At 53.6% G+C, this 24,705-nt stretch overlaps 1 protein-coding gene across 3 annotated transcripts in view; it reads right to left on the reverse strand.

The window, feature by feature from the left end:
* The window catches only part of NTRK3 (neurotrophic receptor tyrosine kinase 3), a 205,624-nt gene extending 184,268 nt beyond the window's left edge, over window positions 1–21,356 (reverse strand). The window contains exon 1 of one of the 3 annotated variants that reach the window (XM_085070424.1): window positions 20,935–21,356. In XM_085070424.1, coding sequence (XP_084926550.1) covers window positions 20,935–21,182 — 248 coding nt within the window. In that variant the 5' untranslated portion in view covers window positions 21,183–21,356. Of the gene's footprint in view, window positions 1–11,347; window positions 11,481–20,934 lie in introns of those variants that run through there. The other 2 variants (XM_085070425.1, XM_085070426.1) reach the window with 2 other exon arrangements.
* Window positions 21,357–24,705: the final 3,349 nt, after the last annotated feature.

The raw sequence follows: 24,705 nt of genomic DNA on the forward strand, positions 1-24,705 counted from the left end.
AAAGCAAACCAGCATGCCCATAAACATGACATAGGCAGGAAGAGGCAGGGAGGGGAAGAAAAGAGAGCAAGGAGGCAACAGACACTTGAAAAGCTCCTCTCCCTGTGCTTTACTTTGTTCATATAAATGTGAAAAAAGCACCTTGCAAAAATCTTATAGAAGACACTCTGACAGGCAGAGATGCTGCTAACCAGGCTGTTTTGCGAGATCTGATCCAGCTGCACAAACAGCAAATCCTAGGACTGTTTCTATCTTGTCTCTCAGCCCAATCTGCCATTCTTCTAAAGTCATAGCTGAATTATGGAGAAGCCTCTGCTTGCCCAGCATCTCGACTTGCAACTTCTCAGGGCACCAAGAGCAGCCCTTCTCCACCAAGCCCCAGCCCTCCACTGGCCATGGGCACCTCCTTCCCCAGGGCCAAAGGTGGGGTGAGAGCCTTGAGCTCACACTATCCAAACACACTGCTGTTGAGCTGCACTGGCTGCTAATCTGATAAGTTTGTTTTACACCAGGAGCAAGGCAGGAGGACACAGCCTGAGTAACTGCAGTGTGGCCAGCACATGGCAAACATTAACCCAGCTCTGACATCCCCTCCCTGCACTAGCAGGGTCTCCTTGCACTCTTTGAGGATGTTCATCACTGAGGACTGGGGCTTTGCACAGAGGTTTAAGGCCACAGCAGTGAGACGCAATGACATCCACAAGACAAGCAAAAATATGATGAGCCCAATAGCTTTGTGCTCCTGGAAATGAGCTGAAGGATTTCCAGGAGGCTGGCATTAAGCTGACAGGTATAAAATCTCACAGGGGCATTTGAGGAATCCAAAGGTCCTGCTCAGTAGTAATTGAAAAGAGCCAGGGAGCAAGGAAGTTACGATGCACCTCCTGACATTGCTTGCCCTTTCACTACTTGCTCTGATGATGTATTTAACAGGACACGTGTCTTTTTGGTGCCAGTTAGGGTAACAGAACAATTCTGAAGCCAGAAAGCGGATCATCACACAAAGTCCTTACAGGGAGATGCTGTTGGTTTTTGGTTTTTTTGTTTGTTTTTGCACAGAATCACTCAAACTTTGCTTCTGCTCCTGGGCAGCTGAAGGGCAAGGAGGGTCCCAAGCACCAGCCCATAATAAGAGCAACCTGCCCCAGCCCAGAGGGTTATCAGTGAAGGAAAACTCACTCTGCACAGAGCATATGGACATTGTCTGTCCCCCAGATCAGGCAGCCCCAGGGAGCAGGGCTGGTTCACTCACAGCTGGCAGCAGCTGTGCCCCAGAACTACACCGTGTGCCAGACTGGGCTTACCAGGGCCAGCAGCTGGCAGGGACAGCCCTCCTGCACCAGCTCCTCCCACTGGGGGATTGCAATGGGATGGAGAAGGGCTGCCTTTGTGCTCCCTCCTGTGCAGCTGGACTGCTGGGACTGACCAAGTGTCACCAACCTACACTTTGATGTCCCCCCACACTGACTTTACCCTCAGCCTCCCCACACCGAGCTCCTTGGGGGTCCAGCAGCCCCTCAGACACCTCCAAGCTCACCAGGCAGCCAGACCTGCCCAAAGCCACCAAACTCAAGGCACCAAGAAAGCCACAGATATCTCCAACAGAACTGGGTCAAGCCACTCTCTGATCGCTTGTCCTGTAATGCCAAGGCTCAATTCAGCCTCTGGAACAGGACACACAGTGCCACCATGCCAGCCTTGCACCTGTCATCACATTACCAAAGTTTTCTGTCCCAAAATCATCATTTAAAGCCCTCCCAGGTGTTTTGCTGGCTCTCAGTGAGGGCAGGAGACAGAAGTGAAGGAAGCAGGATAAGGACAGAGGGGAGAGCAGAGTCTAGAGCCAAAGCAGCACAGAGGTGCTCCAAGGTCAGAAGCTGTAGCTCCCTCCCCAGGACTCTGGACCCTACAGGAAAGCAGGGATGGGTGTAAGACACTCCTGACTCCCACCTGAGCTGGCACAGCCCTCAGCACCACCGAAATCACCTTGCTGATAGTGAACACAGTGATGCCACCAGCTTGGGAACTGACTCCATGCATCAGCAGCTGCACCACTCTCCATGGCTCCCCCGAGAGCAGCAGCACATGCTGCCTCCACACAGCCAGTTCTGCATGCTCTCCACCCCCTTCCCAGCCCCAAAGCCCTGGCACAGCTCCCATTTCCACATTTTGGGTGGGGTGGGTGGCCAGGAAGCATCAGGGCTTCCTGGCCATGAGGTCTCACATAAATACACAGAGACAGAGAACTTCTGGGTGAGAGGCAATACAAGATCTCCTGAAACACTCCCCACATGGACCAACAGCTTCTGCCCATGGTGGTTTTAAGCTGGGTTAGTTTTGGCTTTTCACATCTTTCCCCTGACTCCCCTTTGAAAAATCCTGTAGTTGCTATGGAAATAGTCTCATCAGTATGGGTGGAGCATAGCAGTACCATCCAAAACCCCCTGTGGCTCCCAGTTGACACCAGTGCTTAGGATCTGGCAGCTCTGGAGGTTAGCCCAAATTGCACAGGGAATACACTGAGCTTAAAGCAATGCTTGGCATTGAGGGATGAGTGAGACCCATCTGGGATTAAAACGCAGGGACCTGCAATTCACCCGGGGATAAACAGGTTAAAATAATAATTGAGACACTCTCACAGTGGCTGAGAGGTGAGAGGGTTATAAACAGCAAAAAGCTACAGTTTGCACCACCAACACCCTCACCTGGAGCAGGAGGTGGCCACAAACAGGGGTAGCAGGGGCAGAGCTGAGCTGTGTCACTGGCCCTGCTACCGATGCAGCCTCCAGGGAGGTTTCTCCTGCCCGCTCTGTGCTCCCAGCTCTGACATGAAGCTAATCAGCAAGCAGGGTGTGAACAGCAACCATCAAGTGCTGCGAAGAGGGCTGGAGGGTAGAACAGAAATCTTTTCCGCGTGGCAGAAAGAGCAGCACGTTGGGCAATTGCTATGAGCTCTAGCAGACTCACTTCACACCCTGAGTCACCCCATCCCACCTGAGAGCCCCAGAACGTTCAGGTTGTACACCACGAGTCAATTCCTTGCTGAAAACACTGGCAGAGTCCTTGCAGACTATGGATTGTCCTTTACCACTAGAGCTTGGAGCAAGGTCCCCAGGTACTGAAGCCTGAACTCCAACAATTGCTCTTTCTCACCCAAATTTAGCAAGTTCAAGACAAAAAGCAGGAAGTAGCAGCCAAAATGCCTCCCACTCCTGTCCCATGCCCAGGGAACACACAATCTCTCTTGCTCCCTGCTGCAGGCATCTCATTGCACCAACCAAAAATATTTTGCTCCACATTTTGGGGGAGATGTTATTGAAAGAATGTGCACATGAAGCTGCCTGGAAAGCAAAGGGACTCTACAAAATCCACAGAGACCTGAATCAGCCCCACTGGGAGCAGGGACAGCAAACCCAGGCTGAAGCCAGGGGAGCAGCCAGCCAGCCATCCATGACTCTGTGTCACTGTCACCTCCAGCTCACGACACTTTGCCAGCACACGTCACCACCCCTTCTGCAACATCTCCAAAGGCCTGGGTGACAGACTGTAAAGTCCCAGTTCCCACAGTCCCTTCATCCCCTGTGACCCAGCAGTAACCTCAGCAATGGAGCAGGGACCATCCCATATCATGGAAAACTGAAACACAGACTAAGTAAAGAACTTATCTCTCATCACACAGCAGAACTTTCAGGGTGCCTTAAGATGCATTTCTTCCAACACCCACCTTTCCTCCGTCTTTACCCCAGCTTGGATATTCCCATTCTCAGCAGCAGGTATGCTTTGGTGAGGCCCAGACAGCCCTGTGGCTGACTTCCACCAGGAAGATTCTGCTATTAGGCAGCAGAGCAGCATTTTGGGGCTGAGTCCTGGGGAGGACACCCAGGTGGCTGCATGCACCCCAGCTGCATCCCACAATGCCCAGCAGAGAGCTGTGCCCCTTGCCTGCATAGCAGCACAGCTCCTCAAATAAAAACTCCCCACAGTCAGCACAGTGAATAAGATTACAACAAATATAAACTAATGATACAGCTGTCAAGACAGATTAGACTGCACAGTGTAAAAAATTGCAGGGCTGTTTAGTCACAACAATATAAGATTAATTTATCAATACAGCTTATGTGGCACTGGAGAGATAGCAAATTGAATAAGTGAATCTTTTCTACACCTTGCTCAAGGAGGGAGTCTCAGACCCAATGGGTGTACAGGGCTGGATACCAGCGAGGATCCACAGGCTGCTATCACCTGGCTGGGCTGGTTTGACAGCCCAGGGGGATCTGCATCTTCATGCCAGGCTTAGGGGATGAGCATGTGTGCCACCCAAACACATGGCTGTGCACCCACATGTCCTAAAGGTGCTCACCCTTCTGCAGTACCAGAGTAGAGAGGGATATTGCTAAATCAAGACATCCAGAAGCTGCTGCAGGCACAAGCTCCTCCAAGTCCAGCATCACAGGATGGAGCCTCTCATGTAGCCTCACCTTTCAGCTCTGTCCCAGTTCCAGGGTGTACTTGTGCTGGTGCACACAGGAATCCAAGACAGCATCCACTGCAGGCAAAAATATGCACAGCCACCCTTTGGGGGCTAAACCCTGGCAGAACCAGACAAGCCTGCATCCCTGAGAAGATTTCTCATGAGAGCCCAAACAGCAAGAATCCAGAGAATTCCAACCCAGAGGTACTTAGGAAATGCTTCCCTATTCATCCCACAGCTTCTACCCAAAGACTACAGCATTTGCATTGGCCCATCTCCTTCTAGATCTCTCATATGTTATCATCTGTGGGTTAAAAAATGTGCAAGTAAATAAATAGGTGCAGGGATAATGAGCCAAGGTTTCGATCTGTGAAGGTGAGAGCACAGCAGCATCTGCCAATACGAAGGAAGCACCCGTTTCTATAAATATTGAAATCCGGTAATTATCATCATTAGAACTAGTTGTGATTTAGCCATAGCTCAATCCCAACAAGTAAGAATGGCATTTATTTGCCACAATTAGAACAGCTAAAAATACCTCCCAAACTTTGCCTGGTTCAGCCCCATCCCAGCAGGCTCAGCTCTGGGCAGGGAGAAATGCAAAGCAGGGAATTGCTTGAAGGACCATGCAGGGCTGGAGAAACCCTGTGCTCTCACAGTGAGACCTGGACACCAACACAAGGCCACCCCATCTTCTAGGAGCCCTTTAGAACTCTGCTCCATGGCTTTCTCCCTAAATCTCTTTCATCCCAGCTAATTAGACACTGGTTCACAAGGGTGTCTGTTCCCTATTCAAAGCACCATTCCCTCTAGCAAGCTACATTTGCCATACTGAAAGTTTGTCTGCAGCTGTATCAAAAGGCACAGATTTGCTTCAAAAGGCAAACAGAACAGCCTGGCTCAACCAAGCCATCTCAGTGGCAGTGGGGGAATAGCCCTGGCAACACCCAAATGATCCAAACCAGCCTTCACTGACAGCCACTGCCTTCCTCACCTTGTGGGAACCCTGCAGTTATGCCAAGAGTCTTCACACACTCAGCATCCCTTCCAGGCTCCAGCTGAGTGCTGAAAGAGCCCTAGAGCTCAGCATGCTGGACAGACACCTTCATGGATGAGCTTCCTGAAAGATCTCATCCTTCCCAGCTTCTACAGACAGCTCCTCACACAAAATCCTGTGAGCAGCCTCAAGCTGTCCTCTCCTTCCTCTGCAAAGTGACCAGGGGGTCACCACCTTTCCAGAAGCTTTAAACACAAAGGGGCTTTGCCATCCTCCCTTGAGGACACGTCTGCATTCCAGCTGCCACCAGCAATTTCCCAGCCTTTTCCCCAACGATAAATAAATGCCTGTGAGGTGCAGATAAAAATTGCAGGAGGCAGACCTCAAAGCTGCTACAATCACCTCTCAGCTTCCCATCCAACTCCACAATCCAGGAAAAAAAAATCCCCATCTACCAACACAAATCACCCAGGGCCATCTCCTCGTGCTTGTTCCAAGAGCCAAGATTTTCCCTGAGGAAACGTGCCCAGCTCCCTTGGTCAGGGATGTTCTTTCTGACAGTCACGGTGAATATTCCCCCTGCTGATCCGATAATATCTGGAAAGGGCCGTGAAATGGGAGCTCAGCGAGTCTCTGCTGCGTGGGGGTGAAAGCACTGAGGTGCTGCTCCCTGCCAGCTCCCAGCAGCAGCCCAAATATTCATCCCAGCCCCACTGGCCTCCACCTGCTCCTCCCTGAAATGCCTCCAGCCCTGGGATTTCTCAGCCCCCAGCCTGCCTCTGTGGGTAATCTGACCCCTCTGATGCTTTTTTTCCCCCCAGCTCTGTTTGCTTCTGAACTCTCTCCAGTTTGTCAATATTCCCATAATAAGGTGCCTCAAACTGAGGCCACATTCCTGGATCTTTTTATTATTATTTTGGGGCTTTTCTGTTGTTTGGCTTTGCACTTTTTTCAGGGAGAATAGCCAGGTTGCAGCTCTGCTCCCACAGCTCCCCCTCTCCCCAAGCACAGCCCATCACTATTAGTTTAGGGCCCTAAGCCAGTTCTCAGTCCATTTGGCAGCGTCATATCCAAGGCAAACTGAACTAATTTTGAGAGTAAGATTTGGTGAGACACTATATCAAATGCTTTGCTAAATCCAAATATATTAGGATTTCCACGTTCTGCTCAGCCACTAATTTCGTGATTCCATCAAAAAGAAAAAGCAATCAGGTTTGTCTGGCAAGATTTATTCTTTCTAAATCCCTGCTGTTATTGCTCATGCTTTCCTTATCCTCTAGTGCTTCACTTTCTTAATACTGCAGGACTGGAAGCGTTTGCTGGAAATTTATTTTTGCTATTTATATGGATTTTGAAAATCTGCCTCTGCTCTCCTCCGCTGCCCCCTGCCTTTCCCACTGCTGTTTAGCATCCCTGTGCTCCCACTATACTCATCATCTCCTCCATCCTCCTCCCAAAGCCAGAGCACAGCAGCATCGTAAGTCCAGTGTTAATACACAACTCAGACACAAGATACAGGAAAAAAACTAATTAAAAAAAATGCTTGGCAGCAGGAGGAAGGTCTAAAGGAAACACCCAGCTGGGTCAAACCCAGGTCCATCGCAGAGTATCACCAACAGTTAATATTAATGCCTGAATCAGCCATCCTGAGCATCTCCATGTTTTTCCTGCAAATCTTCTGGCAGCCACATTCAGGGCGGTCAGAGAGAGTTGAGCCACAAGTGACATGGGTCAGTGCCTTTCCAGGGGACACACACAGTCCAGGCTGGGTCAGGGCCAGCACTTCTGTAAACCAAACCCTGAACCATTCAGACAGTTGAGGAGCTCCTCCAGGCCTGGGGCTTACAGAGAAAGGTCAAAGGCTGCACTCTCCTGCCCCAGACTGGTACCCCAGTTTCCCACTCACACTTTCTGAGGTACTCAGAAAGCCACATCACAAGGCACTCACATCTCCTGCAGCATTTTCCTCCCCAGCGAGCCAAGCAGAACCCTCTAAGTGCTGTGTTCACACAGCAGCTTTTCAGACAGCACCATCCCAAAACACCCCATCCCAGCTCTGACTGTGCAACCACTGCTGCATGCTCCACCAACCTCGGTGGGAGCAGGACAGAGCTGCTCACACCTTTCAGAGTATCACTCCCTCCTGCTCCTTAGGAAGAAAAAGGCAGCTGTGTTGGAGTGTCACTGCTTTCTGCTCACCAAGCTTTAGAAAGAGTCAGTAATTTGTACACCAGATAACACTTGCCTGGGTGCCAGCTGCCTGCACACCCTCGGGACACCCCAGCCACAGCAAAGCAGCAGCACCACCAGCCTGGATCAAGGACAAGCCATCAGCTCCAGACACAGCCTTTCCCACAGACACTGACACCTCCCCTGGCACACCCCGGCACAGCCAGGTCATGGCATTGAGGTGATGCTTAACTTCCCACACCTCCATCGGGTCAGGTCTCTGCCAGACCCTTTGTCTCAGCTCCTACGTGCTGTCCTGGGCGGAAGAAGCACAGCATGGTCATCCCAGCAGCTCAAGACTCAGAAACAGGGCAGCAGCATCCAGCAGAAGCCCTGCTGACCATTCTCCATTACACAAGGGAGCCCTGCTGCCCACAGCTCCTTCAGTGCCCACTGAAGGGAGCTTACATAGGGGCACAGTGAAGTTAAGCTATGGCGTGACCCCAAGCACTCAAGGGATAAAAGGAGATTTTCTCTTTACTCCAGCTATTTTTACAGCTCAGAAATGTGCCCTGGGGGAGCAGCCATCCCCAGGAGCCCTGCTGAGGGCTGGGATACCAACACTCTCCAGTTTTAGCCAGCTGGCTGCAGCCCAGCTGAAGATGAGAGCCCAGCCCTGCTTGCAGCACAATGATGACCTTCCCCACAGGCAGCCAGGCAAAATGTCCTCCACCAGCTCCCACTAGCAAGGGAGTCCTGAGGGAGCTGTTGGGAGGGATTAACCCATCCTGGGACAGCTGCCCTCCATCACCCCACCCATTTCCCCATCCCCACCAGGGCTCAGGATTTACAGCACAGGCAGAGCAAGGGGGTCGGCAGCAGAAAACTAATGGGGACGGAGGATTTACAAGGAAGGGCTCGTTTCAGGGAGGGCAGAGCAAAGCAGAGGGTGATTTACAGGGTCAGCAGCAATTTACACAGCAGGTAGCACAAGGAAGGCAAGGATTTACAGGGGCAGAGGAGAAGTGCATTTTATGGGTCTTTATTAGGAAATGAGCGTCTCCTTCCCCTGACCGCCATGACCTGGGCAGGGATTGGGAGCTGATGGATCTCCAGGGAGCCTCTCCCTTGTTCTGGAGGTCACAGACAGGCAGCATGGGGAACCATCCCTATCCCAGCATGGCTGCATGCTGCAGCTGGTTTCTGCTTGGCCACAGCAACCTCGGGGTCATTCCAGCATGTCCTTGTCCCACTGCTGCCCCCAGGCAGAGTTCCAAGGGCAGCCTTGGTGGCCAGTGCCTCCAGGGAGGTTACAAATAAACCCTCAGACATGTCTTCCCAGAGCTCAAAGCCCTTCCTTCCTCCTGGCAAGCCCCACAGTCCCTCCCCACCAGGGTCTAATCTCATGTGTGTTTCTCCCACCGCCAAGGATGGGGCTGCCAGGCTGGGGACAGGCAGGCAGGGTCACAGTCTGCTGTCCCTCCACCCCAGGGCCACCAGCACAGACACACACAGGTCACATCACCCAGTCTCCAGTCTCATTTTCCAGCTGCTTCTGGCATGCAGCAGGAGCCAAGGACTGGGGTCAGCCCCATGACATGTGACCCTGAGCACATTGTTTTGGGCAAGCAGGTCCTTTCCTTCTCCCACAGCAACTTTCCGCCACTCCTGAATTGCAGCAGGGCTGGTGAGGGACACACTCCTCAAGCACACGGTGACATTTGCAACACATCATGGCCTGGGGACCAAATCTTCAGCCATGCCAGCAGGAGGATGCCCCTAGATGACACGCCAACCCACACCTTGCATGCTCCTACATTCACTCCCCAAAAAGAGGCTTACAAAACAAAAAGTGGAGAGGTCAATCCTAGAAGAGCCAAAAACCAGGGGGAATTCACTCAGACATTTAATCTCAGTCTCATTCTCCAAACACCCCTCTATTCTGTGAGATACAGGAGGCCACATGCTAAACAAGTGCAATCCCTGCAGGGGACACCCAAACTCGTGCAGCACTGGGCTGCTCAGCACAGGGGTGTAACAGGACTTGTGCCACTGTCAGAGAGAGTGACAGAGGGGAACAGCTCCAAACACTGCCCAGAGACACCCATGAAAGCATCGAGCACTGCCCAGCCCTGGCATGGCATAAAAGAGATGAAAATAAAGTTGTGAGCAGCCTACAGGAAGCAAGAGAAGATTCTCTGTTTCAGCCTGGAGAGATGCAGCTTTGCAGCCCAGACAGGTTACGAGTCACACTGGGCAATATCCCAGTGTGTAGGAGCCCAGATAATATCCCATCATTTGCAGGTGAGGAAACACTCACAGCACAGCTGATCCCACTGATCCTCAGCAGATACAGGGGCAGCACCCCAAGCAAGCTGGTCCTCTTATCCATGTAAAACTTCCAGAGAGGCACAACAGCAGCACCCAACTCACATCATCACCAGAACCACACACAGCAGCAACACCATTGCCCTCCTCCCGCTCCCCCAAAGTTTGACTAAAGCTCAGGAGTATCTTTGCTTTTATAAATCTCTGCCTTTTAATGATGGCTTCAAGGCTCGGAGAAAAAAAGGCCCATTAAACTCACTGAATAAGTTAATGGGGCAGAGAGAATCCATTTCAAAGCCACCCCAGGCTATTTTCCTCTGGAGCTAAAGCCTGAATAAGCAAAAAGGAAAAATTAAAACTGTACAGTGCTTTGCCAATAAATAACCCCCAGTGTAATCTGCTACCAGGCAGGCCTCCATTTGCAGAGATAATAGGATGCAGATCAGCTGCAAACCACCTCCCCTTGCAGGGACCACCACCTTTTGATTGCAATTAGCTGTGCTGAGGCAGGAGCCTCCATCTCCTGCCTGTCCCCTTCCACCTGCCTGGGCACGAGAGAATGTCACATGCTGCAGGAAATACCAAAATCCATCACTTGGCTCTGCAATTCCCCAACAATGCTCCAGGAACACACCCCTGCTTCTCTGCCCCATTTTTCCCCAGCCCTCCTGCCCCTTCCTCCCTTTCTTCTCCCCCTCCTTCACCAGTAGTGCTGTGGGTCTATCCCTCACCCATCAACCAGAGCCCACACACAGCTGCTCCTCCCCAAACACTTAAAAAACAAGTGCATGTCCCAGAGAGGAGAAAAAAAATATAAAACTCCCTGCTTGTAAATGTTGATCCCACTAGACACAGTTTGTTTACTATTTAATATTTAAAGATGCTAATTAAGACTCTAAATAAATAAATCTATGCTACCCGTGCCTTTTGGAAGGCAGGGATCCTTCCCTGGGGCCAGGGCAGTGCAGAACGTGCTGGGTGCTCGGCAGTCTGCCTGGGGCAAAGCTGGAGGATCCCATCCCCATCCCTCCTGGAAGGAAGGGCTTATTGGCAAGAACAAAGTAACACCAGGCTGGGAGCATCAGACACCTCAGCTGTCAAGTCCTGGAGGAGAACACAGGCAGGACAAGGCACAGAGAGGAGGAATTCCAGGCAGTGGTTCCTCTTAGCCCTGGGATTGGATGTCAGCTACAAGCAAGGAGCCAAGGGCTTGTGCTCCCTAGGGCCAGAGGATGAACCCACAAAATGCTGGGGGGACGCACACAGCAACACACATCCCCACAGCAACACAGGCAGCCAGAGGTGCTGCAGCAAACAGATACAGACACTCACATCCCTCCCAATGCCCAGAGCCAGGACAGGCAGCCCACACGGCTTCTTACCTGAGAGCATCCCTGTTCCAGCTCCTCTTCTCAAAACCAACATGCAGCAACTGCTGTCTGCCTCACACACAACCCCGACATCCCTCAATATCCAGAGCTCAGCCCTTCCACCTGATACCTCTTCAGCCTCATTAGGCTCTGCCTCTCCCCAATCCGCTCCAGCTGCATCCTGCACCTTGCCATTAACCCCCACAGTGCCAGCCCTGCGGAGCTCCTTGTTGCCCCTCCCTGCCCAGCCAGCATCCCTGCACATCCCTGCAGGTGCCCTGCCCACATTCCTCGGGCTCAGGCTTTGCTTTGATCCTTCAGCATCTGCCCCAGCCTGAAACGAGGGGCACAGCACTTCCCAAGGGAGCTGCTCTGATGCTGATTCAGCTCTGTGCTACTTTGCCCTCTCCTCTGCAGAGTCTGGGACAGCCTGTGAGATGGCTGGAAGCACAGATGTGTCCAGAGCCCATGTGAGGCTCAAAAGAGGAAATAGCCCCCAGTAACATTCAGCTTCTCTGAACAGGCAAAGAGAGCCCCAGGAGGAAGGGATGCCCTCAGCAGGCTGGGGAGCTGGGAATACACAGCATCCTGGACCCTGTGTCCCGCTGAACTTTGCTTGCTCCCCAGGCTGCTCGTCAGCAGCCACCAATTGACTCAGGGGCTTTCACCTTACTTCTTCTGGAATTATATTTTGGCTGGGAGAGCACAGGCAAGGCCCCACCTCACTGTCCCAGGAACACCCATCCACATCCTGGAGGAAAGAGTTTTGGGGACAAGACAGACTTTCTGGTCACACATGTCACAGAGCTCCCCACAGGTAATCCTTTCTGTACTGGGAGGGACATGAGGGTCTTGTCTGGTTGGGTTAGGAGCAGACAGGAGGCGGTCAGGCAGCCCAAGGGAGCATTGCACAGCTGGATCACAGACTGGAGAGCCAGGACTCCTTGTTCCCAGCCCAGGTCACTGCACAGCATTTTCATGGAGAGCACAGGATGGGGGATTAGGCCAGAGCTGCTCCAGGAGCAGAAGGAAAGTCAGCAGCTGCAGGCACCCGAGATCTCCCCCATGTGGCTTCACATCCCGGCAGGGTCAGGAGTTAGAGCCTGGCATTGCTGCAGCTCAGCTGAGCATTCATGTTCCTAATTTATCCTGGCAAAACCCTGAGCATGAAGGGTCTTTAGCAGCACACAGATTCCCAGCATCTGTTGGAGAATTTCCACATTAACATTTCCTAGTGGGAGCCTCCTGGTGAGAACTAGTTAAGGGACAGCCTTGCACAACCCAGAAGGATGGGGACTTCACCACCCTCACATCTGCTTCTACCCACTTCTCAGTCCCCCAGGGACAGTGCAGAGCAGCCAGCAAAGGCACCAGTGTCCTGTCCCCTTCCCAGCACAACTGAGCCCATGCAGGGGGGCAGCACTTGGGCTCAGCATCTCCCTGCATCCTTCCCTGGGACCCCAAGACCATTTAGTTGTCATTTCAACAAGCACTGTAGCCAATAAGCACCCCCAGCTGCATATCTGTGCTATCACATTCCCTTGGGAATCCTTCCTGACCTCTCTGCTCTGCTGCTGGGACTTTTGTTTTTCATTAAAAACTCAGTTTTTATTGAGGCAGAGAGAAGCTGGGAGAAGGGGAAGGTGGCAGTGATGTCACATGCAGGTACAGGAAGGGCAAGGTCACCACCAGGCTGCATTATCTGCCATACCAAAGCACTGGGTGGCAGCTGGAGGAAAGCTGGCTGTGCACACAGCTCTGGCTTCTCCTTCAGCTCCTCAACAGCTACAGCACACGAAAACAAGCTAAAAATACAGCACATATTTTCCTGGTGCTACCCTTCCAGGCAAGCACAGGCCAGGTCTCACACAGAGGGGAGCAGGGAAGGATCCCCTGTCCTGTGGGGTCTGGAAACAAGGAGGTACATGGAGGATGGGGCTACCAAGGATACAACACAGGAGGGGTGGTGGAGTAGCCTATTAGCTGGGCACTGAGTCCAGTGCAGTGCTCCAAGGGGAGTCCAAAGAGATTTTAGTTGCCCTTTCTTCAGTTGAAGTGAAGCCCAGGCCCTGAGCAGTATCACAGCTCTAACCCACATCCATCACTCACTCCCCAACACACATCCACCCAAATGTTACCCCTGCCATGATGCTGGGGGTCCATTTGTTGTTGCCTTGTGGGGCCACAGGCTGTCACAGCCTTTCCATTATGCTGGCAGCACTTGCCAATAACCGGGGAAATATAAGCAGGAAAAATATAAGCAGGGAAATAACCAGCCCCTCTTTGGCCCAGCTGCCAGGGAAAAGGAGATAATCCCAGGAGTCACACATGGAGGATCTTGCAGGGTCACAGCCAGCTTCCCACCCTCACTCACTCTTGCTCTATCTCACACCAGGCTCTTCTCAGCCTTCCCTGCTCAGAGAAGGACATGTGGCCCCTTTAGCTCTCCAACCTCCATCCAACCTGTGCAGCAGAGGTTTGATCAAAGGAGCAAAGAACGTTGCACATACCCTGGAGGCCTCCAGAGACAGCTCTCAGCCTGTGCTCTCTCACCTCTACATCCAGGATTTCTCCATGGACCACTCTCATGCCTGCTAAACACCACAGGACCAATGGAACAGCCTTGTTTTTCCCTCCTTCCATGCTTGGCCTCTGCATAAACCCTGGCCAGTGCTGGCCTAAAGGATCTCCATCCTCACTCAGCTGCTTGCAGGCCAGTTCCACCACTGCTCTGTGCCTCAGCTTCCAGTCAGTAAAACGGACAGAGCTCTTAGGGGCTCCCATTGTAGGATCACAGCCAGAAGCTGGTCACAGAGGGTAGGTCATGACCCCAATCAGGCTCTTCTTTCCCGGCAGCACCATCCCACTGCACCCGTTTTGGCTGGGTCAATACTGTCCAAAAAGCTGCAAATCACCTCAATTCACAGACAGGCTGGAGCTGTGCCATGCAGCACCCGTGGAAGAGCTGTGGGTAGGTGGGGCTGCACTGACCACGCTCTCCCGCAGCAGCACAGAGAAGAAAGCCACGACCCAGCAACCCACTCGGGCCCTAGGGGACCATGCGACAGCAGTGGGTGCTCACCCAGGAACTGGGATGCCGAGTCAGGCTGAGAGCCCAGGAGGGGTTCAGCAGCACGGGCTCCCAGAGCAAAGGCCTTTCGGTGTGACAGCGAGCAGGCTGACCTGACCCCCGAGCCCCCGCAGCCACCGCAGCGCGCCCCGCTCCATGCTGCTCCGCGCCGGCCGTGCCCGCGCATCCCCTCATCCTGCATCTCTCATCCCGCATGCCGGAGCCGGGCTGTCTGGCGCTGCCGCTTGCCCTCTAGCGGCACAGCCACCTTCAGACGCGAACAGCGGAGCGGAGGAGCCGCGATGCGCCGGGCAGAGCGAGCCGGGCTGAGCCGCGCTCCGGCCGCCCCCGCGGGGCACAGAGGGGAGGCTCGGCGGGGTGCTCTAGAACATCCACGGGGCTGCTCGTTTGGCAGAGCTCCTGCACCGGCAGCCTCAGTCCGGAGCGCCTCCTCTTTGGGGGATAACGGGGACAGCCCGGTGCAGCCGTGGTCCTGGTGCTGCGTGCCTGGTCCTCAGGAACCTGGAGAGCCACGAGAGGCGAGCGAGCTGCTGGTCTTCATCCCCTCGTGTGGGCACAAAGTGCTGCGATGTCCAAGCACGGTGCAAAGTGCAGCCTCTGAGCAAGAAACCCACCCACGGCATCTCCTCGGGGACAGCCTTGCTGTGCAGCCCGTGGTGCAGAAGGGAGAGCAAGAGAATTTGGGGGAGACCAGAGCCCACAGCCTGCTGTCAAACACACGTGCTTGGAAAGCAGCTACGCAGCCTGTCGAAACCCCCTCTGCAGGAAATACTAAACTACTGCTACTGCTCTGTGCCCGGTAAATAACGCTCCTAGTTACAAGCACTAGTAACACTCACTTTTGGAAGCCTGGCAGGCTTGGGGCTTGGTTATTCCTCATTTGTCTGCAGCCCACCTAGGTGGGATGCACCAAATCCAGTCATAAACTCCTGGACAACACCAAGCAGGGGCTCTTCACTGAGCAGGACAAGCTGGTGTGCTAGGGTGGCACTGGGAAGCATCACAAAGCTCAGTCTACCTCCAGGACTCCCCAAAGGTGATTCCATGGGACTTCCCAGGGACTGTTTGGGGTGTTCAGTGAAAGGCCCCAGCATTGCTGGGTGCATGGATGGTCACAGGGCTTTGGGAAACCTCGAGCAGCCTCAGCCAAAACACATGAAGATGCTTTGCTTCTCAGGGGTGAGCTAATAAAGCAAAGCAGACCCAGAAAGCTTTCCCTGGGAAAACTGAGCTCTACTAAAGGCCTTAGGCAGAGGCAACGCCTCTCCAAGTCTCCAAGTTGAACAAGGCAGGTCCTTCCTCAGTCTCTTCTTCTCTCATTAAACATCTGTCCTAGACCTGAAGCACCCCTGTCTCACCTCTCCAATTATAAGGAGACAAGCCAATTTAGACCTCCCCAAAACCTACAGGACATGAGGACATGGGAGGTGTCCCATGCACCCTACAACCATCTGGGCCACCAGCTCCTCCTACCAGGCCAGCACTCACGCCCCGTGTTTGCCTCAGAAGTGCTGGCAGGCACCAAAATTGTCTCCTTCCTGAAGAAACACCTGACATCACCTGTGCCCGGAAAGTGCCTCTCTCCAGGATTGGTCAGCAGAGAGAAAGACAGTAAGAGCAGGGCAAGGAGCCAAGAGCCAGCCCACAGGAAAGGGGGAGGATATGGATCAGTGCTCCTGGCTTAAATCACCTCTAGACCATCAAGACCATATATCTCAGCCCAGCTCTGTCCCAAACACCTCTGCACCCTTTTCTGTCCTCACAGCTTGGCACTGCATGTGCCTCCCTGATACTAACATCCCTCAGGATAGATGCTCTGCATGAACAAGAGCCCTGCAAATCCAAGTTGGATTGAATTAGGGATTTTTTGTATTGCCTCTGGAGCAGCCAAAGCCTCTGGGACCAGGAGATGGGAGGCTTTGGGAATGCAGAGCCCTTCATCCCTGGAGAGTAGTAGTACACGAGGCACACTGGGCACAATGTGGCTGATTCACAGAGAGGGGAAAAGTTTGTGCCTCTTGTCTGAGGCAGAGCAGCCAATAATTTGAGCATCACGGGAGCCTTTCTCATGGCTATTTGGGTCACCACAGCAAGTTCTGCTCTCTCCAGCCCTTCCAGGAAGAGGCCTCCCCCTTCTTTCTTCCCTCCTTGCCAGCCGTGGGCACTCAGGAGCATTCCTGATGCCTCAGCCCTGCCCGCACCGGCAGGGAAGGGGTGCTGCTGCTCCGAGCACCCCCTCGCTCTCCCCCTCTCCACATGCTCCCAGCTCCCGCGCAGCGAGTGGGGGCTGCGCTGCTGCTCCCCCCACAGCTCCAGCGCTGACGTGGCTCTCCCACCCCCGGCCAGGCCCACGGGATGGAGCGGATGCTGCTGTGGACTGGTGGGACAGGCTGGTAGGAAAGAATGAAGATGCTCTTCTTGTCTATGGAGGGGAGCAAGACGCTTCCTCCTGCCCCTGCCAGCGAGACCCCAAAATCCTGCATCCCACCGTGCTCCACAATGAGCCACCTCCTCCTGGGTTGCTCTGAATTCATCTCACCTTGTTCACCATGAGCTGCACAGATACACCCTGAATACCCATCCATCAAGCCTATTTTACCACAAGAACCCCCATTCTCCCCCCAGTGAGGCTGGATAAAGAGCGAGGCTTTACATACCGGGGACATCTCCCTACCTCGAGGGAGCCCAGGGGTGACACACGCAGGCCACCACAGCCTGCCTAGCAGCATCTCCGCAGTGCCATAGCAACAGCTGAGAAGTAGGGAGGCCCAGATGGCAAACTCCTCCGTCTGTCCTTCCCCACGCACGGTGCCGGCGCACGCAGGCACTGCCCACGCTGCCAGCGGGGTGAGTCCCCAGCCCGGCCCGCCCCGGCACGCGGCACCCGCTGTCACCCCGACACGCGGCAGCCCCGTGTGCCAGCCAGCCCCCCACGGTGACACCCAGGTGACAAACACACCAGCACCTCGGCACAGGGGTTCTGTGCCACAGGATCCCCGGGATCAAAGTTCTGCCTGTGTGTCTGGGCTTGCAGTGAGTAAAGAGCAAAGGCATAGGAGTGAGGATGGGCTGGGGGAAGATGGAGCATCTCCATCAGTCATGGCTGGCTGGGGACACACTGAAGGCCGCCTGGCTGCACAGGAAAAGTGATGGCATGGAGAAACCCTGACCCCATGGTGCCCTCTCCTGAAATTGGGAGCGGGGCATAAAGAGCAAGACTCCAAGCTGGAGCCATCTCAGCCAGGTCCAAGCTGGCTCCCTGGCTAGACAGGGCTGCTGGCAGCTCTCACAGGGGTCTGTGTGCAGAGTTGCAGCTCCAGGGATGCAACCCAAAATTGGGTAAGTTCCTGGGCATGCTGGGAAAGGGCAGAGGGGCATCAACCTCCTCCTCCACCTCAGGGCAGGAACCTCCTGCCTTGCCCCTGCTTCACCACTGACCTGGCACCACCTGGATTTGCAGGAAGGTTGAGTGTCACTGTCCCCTCCAGGAGCCATCCAGCCCTGACTTTTACCAGAAGGAGGATGTGTGGGAAGCCAGAAGCACCAGCAATTGAAGAAAAGGCCATTCCTTTGAGGGGTGCAACAGGAGGCTCAGGCTGGCCTGTCCCACCAGCCTCCTTGGGCAGCAGCACTACAGGCTGGGTGTCCCCTGTTCCTCTTCTGTCAGCTTTTCCTCAGGGGGTCTCATCAGCCACTAAGAAGTGATATAATCTAAAGCTCCTGATGGTCCAGCCCCCAGTGCTGGGTTGGGGTGGGCTGGCATGGAGGGATCTTGGCCTGGCTCAAGGGGGTAAGATGGACAAGGCCTCCAAGATGGCTCATATTGTTTTTTCTAGCCAGCCCTCTGACTGGGCGATGGCAGTCTTTCATCAGCAACACTCAAGCCCTGATTTTGAAGCCGAGCTGTCTTTTGGACATGAACAAGGCTCTGCCTGGTCACAGCGCTGTTTCACCACCCCACGCTCCATTTGCTTTTTCACCAGCAACAAGATGGAGCAGCGACCACCACCTTCCCCCGGGCCTGTGGGGAGATTCCAGCTGGGGCATTGCATCCCCCAGCCACAGGGATGGGACTGAGCCTCCCCTTCTCACCCCCAGCCCAGTGGGAGAAGGTGCTTTTGCCCACTGGCTGCCCACAAACGAGGCCAAGCCCCCGGTGAGCATGGCAAACAGGGGGAAAACACTGCTCCTTGCCCAGCTGAATCAGACTCACATGCCAGGAGTGATTCAGCGATGACCAGGCTGGGCTTTGAGGCACCCTCACCCCAACATCCATGATGTCAGGGCTGGCAAGGAGAGGCCTGACATCAGCCTGAAAGGGTGCAGGACCTGATGCCTCCCGCACAAGAGCAGGAACGTGGCTGAATCCTGGCTCCCAGCAGTGACTCCTTTGCTGGGAAGCATCCCTGCCACACAAATCAACCCTCTGCTCCCATAAGCATCCCCTACAAACAACCTCTGCCTTCCCAGTAAGCACAGACCCTTGTGGAAAGTTTTCCTTCCTGCTCAGTCTCAGCCCCTGAGGGCATTTTGGGGTTCACCCCAGTCCTGTGCCTCAGCCCTCCCAAGCCCAAAATGGGAGGCATGGGGTCCAGCAGCTATGCAGGGGGTGAAGGAATGTGCTTTGCCCAGTGTGAAGCAGAGATGCACACAAATTCCAGCAAAAACTGCCACCTTCTTCTCCTTCCCTAACTTAAGAGAAGCTCCTTTCCAAAAAAAACACCACTATCTGTTTCTGTAGTTGTCCATTTGGGTTATTTTTTTCCCCCCTCTCCTTTTTACAGACTGCTTATCAGCATTTTTCATTTTCAAAGCAGTAAAGACATTTTCTGGGCACAAAGCACTCATGTAATACTACCTCTCACAGCAGTTCAGATGTCTGTGCATCTGACAACGCACACTCTCTCACACTGGTGGCTTCCAAGCCCTTCCCAGCCTTTCCTGCTGCTCTCCAGCCCCCAAAGGGTTAAAACTAAACCACAACAAACAGCGAGCACAGGGAAAAAACACGAGTTTCTCCGACTTCCCCAGCATCACCCTCATCCCTCCAGCATCACAGGGAAAACACTCCAGCACCACGACGCAGGATAAATATGGGGCAATGGGAAGGGGAGCTTTGCTTTAGCTTCCCCAATTCCCCATTCCTGCTGCTTTTACGGAGGTTTGCCGTCAAGGGGAAGGCAGGGCTGGGGATTCAGGGTCAGTGACCTGCTGAAAACCTGCCTGGGCATCACATGAACCTGTCAGCAAGCAGGGAAAGCAGCTCCCGTCATCTTTACCCAGCAAAGGTGATGAGCAGAGCTGCGAAAGAGGCACTGCAATTACTCCATGGCTCTGCTGCAATTGCACTGTGACCGAATAAAACAGCCTCAGGAAGAGACCCAAAGCCGTCTCCCCTCCATGCAGCCGTGCCATCGAGGTGAAAATAATAAATAAATAAATAACCGTCCATTACTCATTTCAAACCTTGCTGCATTTAACTGCCAGAATAAAGGATTCCACCTCTTCTCAACTCCCACTGGCAACTTGCTCTGGGGGCTACATTTCCCTAAATGCTCACATTTCAATTAGCATTAGAATAATAAAATGGCTCAGAGTTCATCTCACCCAAAAATGTACTGGAAAATAAAGAGCAGAGATTGGAAGCAACGAGGAATTTTTTTTTTCACACACACACACACAGAGCATGATGGATTCAGGAGAAGGAAATATATTCCTTTCTTGACTCCACACTGATGAGATTAACATGGGCTTTGCTAACTGCCTCTCCAAACAAGGATAATGCAACTTCAAGTTGATTTTCCAGATAAACAAGCATGCAAACAAACGCAAAGTGCTCAACTAAAAATATCTCGCTGCTCCGATGCTTCTCCCCACCGCCACCACCCCGAACCGAAAACGCACTAATCCTATCGCGGCACGACGACGAGTTACAAAATTATAACAATGTGAATTAAATAAGCTACTTAAGGGACATCTCGCTGTCCTATTTTTTTTTTCCTCCTCTTAAAAATGCAAAACCGCAGATCCCCAGATACACTCAGCCAGGGCAGGGAAGGGAGCATTTTCTGATGTGGGGATGTAAAAAAAAATGACATTTTAACCGGATCCAAAGTCTCAAGGAAGAAAAAACAGCTCAGAACTTGCTTTTCTTGCCCAATTTGGGTAAATATGTGACGGTGTGTGGCTGTGGCGTCCCCGTTCCCCTTGCAGAAGCAAACAGTTAAAGGAAGCAGCAGCTTTAGCATCTTTGCCTGCTGCTCTCTCTCCTGCTAAGGAATCAGATCTCATTTACTTTATTCCTCTTAAGCCTTGGCCAAACTGTTGCTGGGCTTTTTATGGTTTTTTTGGGGGGATGGGGTAAAGGAAAAGCCGGATCTGCATCCTCAGCCCGGGGAGTCGGGCTGAGCCCAGACGGTGCAGCGATGCCGGGAGCACCTGAGCCCCGCACGGGCAGCTCAGCCCGCACCCTGCCGCGGAGGGGGAGCCCGGGGGGACCCCCACTTACATGGAAGTGATGTTCCTTGAGATGTCCGTGATATTGATGCTCGTGTTGCCATTGCTGCTGCCTGAATCCTGCCCTTCCAAGAGAGGGAAGAGGTTCCCATCATCCGGCTTCTTGCAATTGATGTCTGTCTTGCTGCAAAGACAATTAGCAGGACAAGCCAGCACCGAAAGCAGATAGTCTCCCCAAATGCTCCAGAGCAAAAATACCCTCCAGAAAGTGCACTTGGTAGGGCAAAGAGAGACATCCATCTCCGATTGCTGCTTCTAAAAAAGAGGAGGAGGAGGAAAGGGGGGATGGAGGGAGGGGAAGGGGGGGAAAGGGGGAAGGAAACAAAGACAGAGGGAGGAAAAAGAAAAAAAAAAAAAACAACAACAACAAAACCTCAAGCGATCAGATGCAAAAATCCTCCAGCAGATGAAATCATGCTGGCAGCTGGCTGGGAGAGGCTGTAATTCCCGCTAGGGCAGCGGCCGCGGCCGCGGGCGGGGATGGATGCATGCCGGCCCGGCCGCCCGCCGCTCCCGCAGCCGCTCCGGAGGATCGCAACGGGAGGCTGGGGAGGGAGGGATGGGAGGGGAGGGAGGGAGAGAAGCAGCCGGGGAAATAAATAAATAACAAAAACGGTGCGAAAGTCACCAAGTCCCACCTACTGGGCAGAATTAAAATTGACACACCTGCAAAAAAAACAGACAGAGGGAGAGGAGGGGGCGATCGCCCCTTCCCATCGCTTCCCTCCCCCGGCCTGGCCAGCCCTGCTGCGGCGGGCACAAAAAGCAGGGGAGGAGGAGGAGGAGGAAGAGGAGGAGGAAGGCTTGCAAAGAGAACCGGGCTCCGCAATAAAAAGGATTCCCCACCCCCCTCCCTCTCCGCTAAAATCAGTGTAGGAGGCGGGGGGGAGAGAGGGGAAAAACCCCACTGCTGGAGCCCAGCTCAGCCCCGGCAGCGGAGGAAAAGTTGAAGCTGGGGTTAAATTCGTGGTGGGGGAGAGCAGAGGGGCTCTGGCTCGGCTCCTGCTTTCTCAAGCTCTTTTGGAGGACGATGCTGCCTTTCGCTTGGTTGTTGGGTGGGTTTCTCCCCCTCCTCCCCCAACCCGGACATAAGGGTGGAGAGGAAAGAGAGATTAAACTGAACTGGAAGAGAATAAAAGCCAGTGTGGATTACAGCAATTTAAATGGTTTTTTTCTTCTTTGGAGGATCCTAGCGAGAGGCAGATCAGACGGCTGGATGTGAAAAAAGCGACTGAAGAGCACCCAGGAAGGACTTTCTAGAAAAGATGCACCCCCAGCCCCTAAAAAACGCCTTGGGGACCCAGCCGGCTGCCGGGACGCGCAGGCAGGAGTACCCAGGGTCGGGGGGCTCCCATCCTCCCTCCCCTGGCTTCCCCCTTCCCTCCTGCAGCAGATTCTGCAATCAGACATGCAAAAAAAAAAAAAAAATCCTGAAAGAGGAAGACTGAAGTGTTGAAAAGGCTGAGCTCAGAGCGCCGAAATGGCATCAGGAGAGCAGTGAGTGCGAGCTGAACAGCAGAGCGAATTAAGATGCATGGTGCATTTTTGGCAAGCACAAACCCAAGCAGATCAGAGTTCTGCTTAATTTGCTCTGCTTTTCCACAGCGCTTTTCTGCATGCCTTTTTTTTTTTTTTTTTCCCTCTCCCCAATAGTTTCATGTCTCTGCTCCTCTGCACAGAGACACAGCGATAAAGGGATGGTGCTGCAGGCAGGAGCACGGGCAAAGGGAGGAATTACAGGTGTAGGACTCCAAATATTTCAAGGGTCTACTTCTGCCAGGCACAGGGCTTCGCACAGGGAGGAGAGACAGCGCTGGCTGAGCCAACACCTTCAGATGCTGCTACGCACCCAGAACCATCCTGCTCCAGAAGAGGCAACAGGATTTGGGGAAAAGAGGAGAAAAAATTATACCACCATACTGGGAGGAGTTGCAACTGGGATTTATGCACCCCTAGCCCTCGGCAGGGAGCCTGTCCCAGTGGGACATGGGCAGAGCTCCTGCTTGTGCAAATCCTCATCCACTGCTGCCCAGACACGTCAGAAGCCCTGGGAATGGCAGTGATGTGCAAGGGGCTGCTCATTCCAAGGCATCAGTCCTGCTCCCATGGGGTCTTCTGGGGTGCCAGGCAGCTTCACCAGGGTTCTTCCTGCCAGGGCTCCCCAGGGGAAACAGGTGCACTGGGCTAGAGAAGAAATATTGAGATGGGAGGGATGGTTTCTCCCTGAGCCCCACCTGCTCCCGAATCACCGAAGTGAAAGACCTGTTGCAAAAGAGGTCACTGGAGTGCCTGGCACTGCAAAAAGGAGAAAAAGGGAGAATTTGGTAGATCCACTCTCCCATGAGAAGCATCTCCCATCCTCAGGTACCTACAGGGAGGCACCAGAGAGGAAAACACACCGACATGTTTTCTACTCCCTGCCTCAGTTTCCCCACCTGTATCAGAGAGATGCCATTCTAATGGCTCAGCCCCGTGGCCAGACTGCAGCAGACATTGATGGAGGGCACCATGTGATATATCCCTGCCCGTGGAGAGCAGCAGGCACCTATGGTGCCCACTCAGCATGGGGACTCATCCCTCAGCAGCACAGGGGACACGGATGTCACGCTACCCAAAAAAAACAGTGTCCAGGATGACATCCCCATGACTTGCCCACCCCACTCTGCCACCTGGTGCCAGGCAGGCCCTGCTTCAGCAGCTGATGAGAAGGTTTTGTGCCAAGACACAGCTTCCTCTGCCACTAATAGATAAAGCTGCTCTCGCTGAGGAAACATGGCTGGGAAAAGTGGGGGAAAGGGAGGAGTAGGAGCATCCAGCTGGGTGCCCAGAGGGCAGGAGAAGAGAGAAATCGGGGGGCTGTTCATCCCCCCTGGTGCTGGCTGCTAGGGGGATAGGAAAGTTCAGTGGAGGAAGAGACTGCAGTGACAGCAAAGTCCCTACCACAGAGGGCAGATGGGCCACCAGACTTCACCTAGCATCAGAGCTGGGTGGTCCCTGGTCCTGCTTCCCCTGCTCAAACCCAGCACCCCTCATCTGTGCACAGACAGAGAGGAGCAGATGCCAGAAAGGGCAGTGGTACCATCTGCACACCCAGACCCAAAAGAGGACGGGAGTAGTAGGGAGCTGCCCGTGGTGGGAACGCATCATTCCTGCTTCCATCCCTCACTCCTCCCTCACTCCTGTCCCTGTGGAAGAGGGAGGCAGGAGCAGGGCATGAGTGATGGGGCTGTCAGAGCACAGAGATGGTATCTCGAGCCGAGGCCTTGCCGTTATTGCTGTGAGGGATGCTGGCAAATTGCTCTTTCAAGAAGCATCTCCATGAAGAATGAAATCAGTGCTTCCTGTGAGAACTCTGCCCCACAGGGGCTCGGGGGCTGGGTTTCCTCTGGCCTTTGAGAGCGTCCAGAAATTCCATGGGATGCACTTGGCCAAAACTAAACACAAGTTCATCTGCAGAGAGTTTCCCACCTGCCCCATTCCAGCTGCCCTCTGCATGGGGACACAAGTTGCTACAAAAACATTCATCCCAAAGAGCAGGGCTGGGAAGTGCCTGGGGGGCTCCTGGCCACAGACGGAGGTGAATGCAGCTGTTTGGTCTGTGGTTCTACTCTTCCCACCTACAGAGCTGCCTTTAACACCTCACTCTCAGGCTGGCAATCCCCTGGGGACAATCTTTCCCCTTGCCGCCCCACTTCCCAGGTAAAGGCTGCCCAGTGCACTGCTTGCCTCCTGAGACCTGCAAACACCACAGCCCCTGGGGGCA

This window comes from Lichenostomus cassidix, chromosome 10, assembly GCF_008360975.1.
Source record: "Lichenostomus cassidix isolate B80296 chromosome 10, HeHo_3.0, whole genome shotgun sequence".
Lineage (NCBI taxonomy): Eukaryota > Metazoa > Chordata > Aves > Passeriformes > Meliphagidae > Lichenostomus > Lichenostomus cassidix.